Genomic DNA, 7,069 nt, shown 5'->3' with positions numbered 1-7,069 from the left:
GTGGCTCGGGAAAGGGAAGTTTGGGGTCCCCTACTGGAGCTGGTCCCCCTGAGACCCGACCCCAGACGAATATGGATGGATAAACTGGGACGAGGTGATTTTGTCTAAAAAACAGCTCAAGAAAAAATTTACAGTCATATAGTAGCTGCAGTGTCATTCCTGCCTTTTCCTTCATTTCCCAAGATGCATTGGTGTTAACAGTAAATACCTGTAGCCTGTAACATTCGCAGATAGGGCTGTAATGGTAATATTTTCTCCCAGAATGCATTTCCATTTACAGTATGATCCTGCAGACCATTAAACCAGCAACGTACTGGGAGCTTTAATCTGGATCAATGGACACGAGGTTTTCAAAAGACACTGATCCTGAACAGAGTTGGTTTGTGGACATACAAGGTTTCAGCGATGTGCAGTTTCCTGTATTTGATTTGTTGTTTTTTGATTTAATTTTTATTTATTGTAGCCACACAGCACAGACATACAGGACAGTATGGAATCAGAAATACTTTATTGATCCCCGAAGGGAAACTCTGTGTTATAGTTGCAAAAATAGTAGAAATATAAATAAAGAAATATAAGGAGTGTGGATATGTACGGTATATAGTTAAGGAGTTGTAATGAGACCAGTTATAATAATAATAATAATAATAATAATAATAGTAGCAGCAGAGTGTTGAACACATTTTAAGCCGGTGTTATTGAACAAAACAGATAAATATTGTCCAGATTATGATAAAGTAATAAATAGTAGCGAGATAACGAAGTATCTGACCATACAAAAATAATGAGATAAAATAAATTTCGTCCATCTCCTCAGTTTATCTCTCTGAAGCCTGACGTTGGGGGTGTGGTTCTGTGTTTGGCCACTGGGGGGGGCTCTGCCACAGGAAATGCGTGCACACCTGTACCTGGGGCTGCTGATCTGGATCAGCAGCCCCAGGTACAGGTGTGCAGCAGGCAGCTCTCTGCAGGCTCAGCAGTGGGGGGGTGATGAAGGAGACGTACCTGAGATGAAACGGACTAAACTAAGACCTGTACCACGGTGAGCCCTCTTTAAATAATAATAATAATAATAACCACTCAAAATATTTAATAACGGGCATCCGTTGATTCAGGAGCGTCAAACTCCAGCTTCACTCAGGGCCAGGGGAGAGAGACCGTCAGATATCTGCTAATCTTTCCATCTAATCACTTTATTATTGCATGTCTTAGGAGTTATTTGGTACCCACCGGTTATTTTTGAAAACCTTGAGCTCAATTTAGTTAAAAATACCAACAAACCCATAAAAACCATGGGGGGGGGGGGCACAGACAGCCGTCTGCTGCCTGTTTTGGGGATGGCATGTTGGGATTTAAAATGCTATATGTGCTTAAACATTGTGTGTGATTTGCTTTATAAATTTAAGCTAAGAGGTAAAAGCGTTATTTCAGCAGAAATGAGACATGTTGGTCATGCAGTAAGTTTGTTGTTATAAGTTTATAGTTTGTTGTTTGCTGTTTGTTACATTAAGTTGTTTTGCAGTGCTTTGGTTTTATAACATAAGATATTCTGGTACATTCCGTTATAATCCAGCTCTCCTAAATGTGTCAGAAGTAGAACTGATTGTTAGGGACCGAGTCCTGAGTCTGGTTCCAGTCCCTCTGTTACCCCCACTGATCTTTTCCTGAACTGAGGGTCACAAACTCTCTGTCCCATTACAACTGAAAAGATAACGATTAAGCGCGCACACACATCACCTCACTGTGACCTGGAGACCCCACCCCCCCCTCAGTGTGATAATACTGGGGGTGCGAGAGCCAGAGAGTCAGACAAATTTGGGGGAGAGCCGTGTTAGGTGGACTCTGTATTTGTCTCTAGGATGTCCTCTGTAATAAAATGGATTCCCACATCCACCTCTGAGATTCTGATACTAATTGACTGAACTCTGAGAAAGGAGCAGGATTCAGCTCCAACAATTATCATTCAATTTATTTATAATTTATATTCTTTATAAATCATTACACAGGCCTGAAATACACACATGCTCAGGTCCTTTGTGTATTTATTAATGGAGAGATGTCTGGGGGGGGGCAGTACTGTATTACTGCATGTTTTATATACATAGGCGGCGGTTTCGATGGGGAACGGCTGATGTAGATTGGGTGGATTGGGTGGATGCGTATTGTTGTGAATGAGGAGCAGTCAGCTCATATTTAGCTTTTTCAGTCTTTGGCGTAACCGTAGAGCAGAAGTTCTGTTGTGTGTAGACATGGTCAATGGTACTGGGAATTACAATCAAATAATTAGCAAAAGCCACACAGTCAGCCTCTGGTAGGCCACGGCCGTTTCTCTTTGTCTCCTCTCTGAGTCTGACGTCACATGGTCTACATGGACCCATGGTCTACATGGACACATGGTCTACATGGACACATGGTCTACATGGACCCATGGTCTAATCGGACACATGAAGCAGAACATAGGGGCTCATGTGGCTGAAGCTTTCTGAGAACTTAAAGGTTTCTTCTTCTTTACAAAAACGTGTTGGACATCATCACGTTTACAGGTTTCTTAATTTAAATTAGTGAGCTCCAGGACGGCGTCTTTCAAATCAGGACCTGCATGAGAATAATGTGTCTCTGTCCCCAAACCAAGCTGGCACTTATATAGCTTTCTTACATTTTGGGCCTCATAAAGCCCCAAGAACGTCCAAAAAAAGTTCCTTAGCCATCAATGAAATATGCAACAAAAGAAATCGCCCACAAAAGATGCACATGCAAACAAAGCTTCCTAAAAAAGCAACAAAAACATTTGAAAAAGCGTCAGACATGTTGCCGACAGTTAAGTTTAGAGACCAAAACAACTCTTAAGTTAAGGGAAAAGATGGCGGTTTGGTCTCTCTCTCTCTCTTTGGAATGTTTTTTTTTAATTCTTGCATATCTTGTTTTTGTGCATGATCTAAAAACATCCCAGGAGAAGAAGAAAACCACGCTAGAAGCAGAAGCTAACCGGAAATATCCGGTTGGATTGTCTTTAATGTTTAAAGCAGTCAACACAGCCGTGAATATGAGATATTATAAACAGTGACATGTTCCTGTGATGAGGCTGCACAGAGGTGATTGTAACGTTACATGCTCTCCAGATTTGCGTGTGCGTGTCTCTCTGTGCGTGTTTATGTGTCTGTGTGTGCACGCGTGCTTGTCTCTGTGTGTGTGTGTCTGTGTATGTGTGTCTGTGTGCGTGTGCTTGTCTGTTTGTGTGTGTGTAAATGATCAGTGTCTTCTTTGTTTGATACCTCTGAAACACAAAGCTGCGTTTTCACACTCATCTGTTACTGCAGTAAAAGTACAAATATTACAGTGTACAAATACTCTGTTACAGTAGAGGTCCTGCATTCTATTCTTATGGAAGATAAACCAGAATCCATACTTAAAAAAACTGATGTTTTTGCCTGTAGTTGCTCCCGTTTTTAAAGAGCCAACAGCCGAGGGAACAAGACGATCTCAGATGTCTAAGCTCTTCCCTGACTGCAGGTTTGTCTGAGGGCTGCAACTAATTCATTTCATTATTGATTAATCTGCCCATTATTTTTCAATTATTTGATTGTTTGATCTGTAAAATGTCAGAAAAATTGTAAAAACATTTCCATTCCCAGGTCCTTAAAGTCCAAGCTGATGTCTTTGAATGTCCAAAACTGAAAGATATTAAGATTAATATGATACAAAACAAGAGACAAGCAGGAGAACCTCCACATTTGAGAATCTAAGAACAACATTTTCTGACATTAATTTTAACATCTAGAGAATGCATTTCTGCAGAGATGGCGGTGTGAACGCTGGAAGGCCGACACTACGCCGTTGGGGATGATGTTGATCGGTCGTTACTATCGAATGAGTCGACCGACTGAATGGTTCCAGTTTGGGAGCCGCCGGCCTCGGGGATCAGTCCCATGGAAAACTGCCGCGGCGTCCGCAGCACCTCGTTGACGCGGTCGATCAGCATCTTCTCCTCCCTCGCCGCCATGGGGTGGAACCTCTGGTGCAGGGTGTGCAGGAGAAACGCCTTCAGGTTCCCCGGGAGTGCCCACTTCCCTCTGGACCCGTCCCAGTTTGTCGTGACGCACCACGCCCGGTATTTCTCCTCCGGGGTGATGAACCGGAACAGCAAGCAGCCGTAGCGATCTGCCCGGCCCTGGCTCATCCAGAGGAGCGTCAGGTGATCCTCCGGTGTCACGTCGCGGATCTCTACGTCCGGGTGCTGCCGGGGACGCTGGTAAAAATGCTCGCCGTCGGAGGAACAGGAAGCTGAAGCCGACACCGTGGATGCGAGTCTGGGGTTTAATGGCGCTATCTCCGTTATCTTCAGAGAGATTAAACCTGACGGAGGTTCTCCGCTCTTCTTCAAAACCTCACAGGTACCTTCTGTTTCCATGTGTTGAGTGTGTCTCTGATGAAGCTGTGAGGACTGAGCTTCCTCTTCATCATCTTCACTCTTCACAGGGACAGGAGTGAATGGGAACTTGGTGATATCAGCCTCCTCCAGCCCTTGAAGCTGCTCTCCCTCCTGACTGATCCACAGTTCCTCCTGCTCCTCTTTAACGTGTCGCCTCAGACTTCCTGCTTCTGTAAAATGTCCCTCTCCCGTTTGACTCCTGCTGTCGATCTGCCGGGGAGAGTTGTTAAATGTTTCATCGCTCTGAGGGACTTCGTCATGTTTCAGAGAGTTTACACCTGACAAACACACACTTCTCTCTTTCAAAAAATCACTGTCCTCAGTCTCAGGTTCAGCAGAGTCTCCAGTCTGGTCTTCAGTCTCTGGTTGTGAAAGTGGATTTGAGTTCCTGGCTGGTTCTGGTCCTCCACAGTCCTCTCCATCAGCTTCTGTTTCCATGTGCTGAGTTCCTCTGCTGGCTGGAGGCTCCGCCTCTCTGTCCTCCTCCGTTTGAGTTTGCTGTGAGCACGGACGACCGACACATTTGTGAGTTTTGACCTGACTCAGCCAGGCGAACGTCTTGTCACAAACGCTGCAGCTGAATCGCTTCTCCCCCGTGTGGACCCTCATGTGGTGCGTCAGGTTCCCCGCCTGGGTGAAACCTTTGCCACAAAACGAGCAGCTGAACGGCTTCTCCCCCGTGTGCGTTCTCATGTGTACTTTCAGATGCGCCTCGCTCAAAATCCTCAGATCACAAACCGAGCAGACGCAGGGCTTGTCTCCCGTGTGGACCCTCATGTGCTGCGTCAGTTGCACCTTCTGTCCGAAGCTTTTGTCGCACACCGAGCAGCTGAAAGGCTTTTCTCCCGTGTGATTCCTCATGTGTCTTTTCAGATTCCCGCTCCCAATGAAAGCTTTGCCGCACACCGAGCAGCTGAACGGTCTCTCGCCCGTGTGCGTCCTCATGTGCGTCTTCAGGTGTTCTTTGCTCAAGACTCCCTGATCGCAAACCGAGCAGCTGAAAGGCTTCTCTCCCGTGTGGATCATCACGTGTCTCTGTAAATGCTGCCTGCGTGCAAACGCTTTCTGGCACACCGAACAGCTGAAAGGCTTTTCACCTGTGTGAGTTCTCATGTGCTCCGTCAGCTGCACCTTCTGTATGAAGATTTTACCACAAACCGAGCAGCTGAAAGGCTTCTCTCCCGTGTGAGACTTCATGTGTCTCTTCAGATGTTGCTTTGTTCCAAATTTTTTCCCACACTCAAAACAGCTAAATGACTCTTTGTCATCACCGACGGGAACCTCCTCACGTTCCAGGGAGTTTAAACCTGACAGACCTTCGCTGGCGTCCTTCCAAACATCGCTATCGACACTATTGTCAGTCTCTGGCTGTACAAGTGGATGTGAGTTCCTGGCTGGTCCTGGTCCTCCACAGTCCTCTCCATCAGCTTCTGTTTCCATGTGTTCACTTGGTCTCTGAAGCCCTGTTCAAGTGAGATAAAAGAAAACTATTTTATTCTGGGGTGAGCGGCAGCTGCATGGCAGCTTTCACCGTAACGTAATGAAAGTTAGAACAACTAGTTGGACATTTTCCGTGCTAGATCCTTCAGGAACTGTTCAGTCATGTTTTATCCTCTTAAAATAAATCAGCTTCTCTTGAACTGTAATGCTCTTCTGTTTTGCAGATTGTTTGTTTTCTGCCTAAAAACCTGTCAAAACTTGACCCTTTTTCAAAAGTTTCTACATCAGAAATTCGGGTTTCTTTCAACCAAATTGCCCAAAAAGAACACAAAAGGTTTTTACTCTTAGGCAGGTTAAAATTGAGGATCAGTTTACTGATTACTTTTATTGAATTATGGGTGTTTTTATTCAATTTTGTAGCATTTGAAAAAACAACAGCTTTAAAACAGTATCCTGACTAAACTTCGACAGTTTGTGATTACCAACTAAAATGTAACTATATCTCAAAATAATTCATAATTTCAGGGTTTTTTAAACTTTAAATTAGGTACAATTTCAATGAGGTTTACTGATTATGAATTTCAAAAATAAGTGTAAATAATATAGTAAGTAATATTAGTGTTGAATCTGGTGGTAGTTAGAAAAAGGGCAATTTTTACCGGGGAGGACAACACACAGGTTAAATAAAGGCGTCCACATTGTTCCTACCTTCCTCTTCATCATCTTCACTCTTCACAGGGACAGGAGTGAATGGGAACTTGGTGATATCAGCCTCCTCCAGTCCTTGAAGCTGCTCTCCCTCCTGACTGCTCCACAGGTCCTCCTGTTCCTCTTTAATGTGTGGGGGGGACTCTGGCTCCTGCTGGTCCACACTGGAGCTACACTCCTGCTGCTCAGGGGAAACCTCTCCTTTAACCACCAACCGTGGCTGAACATCTGCAGGAAACAGGGAAACACACATTGAGAGACGTTGCAGACAAATGTCATCGCTCATTAAAACCACAGCTCTTCTGCAGATCACGGACCATCTAGTCTATATCCAAGAAGTTCCACTTCCGGGATTGCTCCGGTGCCGCCAAAATCCTGCCGAATCTCCCTCATTTTGGCCCAGATGTCGTGACCTTCCTCTTTCTTTGTGTTGGTGTTCTAACCTCCGGAGGATTTCTGGTCCTCAGATCTCTGCAGGGTAAATCCAGACAG

At 44.8% G+C, this 7,069-nt stretch overlaps 2 protein-coding genes across 2 annotated transcripts in view; both read right to left on the bottom strand.

Moving 5' to 3' along the window:
- The window catches only part of LOC116686444 (oocyte zinc finger protein XlCOF7.1-like), a 588,898-nt gene that overhangs the window by 205,223 nt on the left and 376,606 nt on the right, over positions 1-7,069 (bottom strand). The window lies entirely within an intron of this gene.
- The window catches only part of LOC116686449 (zinc finger protein 135), a 5,526-nt gene continuing 1,381 nt past the window's right edge, over positions 2,925-7,069 (bottom strand). Inside the window, exons 2-3 of the mRNA XM_032511463.1 lie at positions 6,578-6,805; positions 2,925-5,892 (exon numbers count right to left, since the gene is read on the bottom strand). Coding sequence (XP_032367354.1) covers positions 3,827-5,892; positions 6,578-6,805 — 2,294 coding nt within the window. The 3' untranslated portion in view covers positions 2,925-3,826. The remainder of the gene's footprint in view (positions 5,893-6,577; positions 6,806-7,069) is intronic.

This window comes from Etheostoma spectabile, unplaced genomic scaffold, assembly GCF_008692095.1.
Source record: "Etheostoma spectabile isolate EspeVRDwgs_2016 unplaced genomic scaffold, UIUC_Espe_1.0 scaffold378, whole genome shotgun sequence".
NCBI lineage: Eukaryota > Metazoa > Chordata > Actinopteri > Perciformes > Percidae > Etheostoma > Etheostoma spectabile.
Note: the sequence above shows the minus strand (reverse complement) of the source record. Positions and strands in the feature narration are given on the sequence as shown.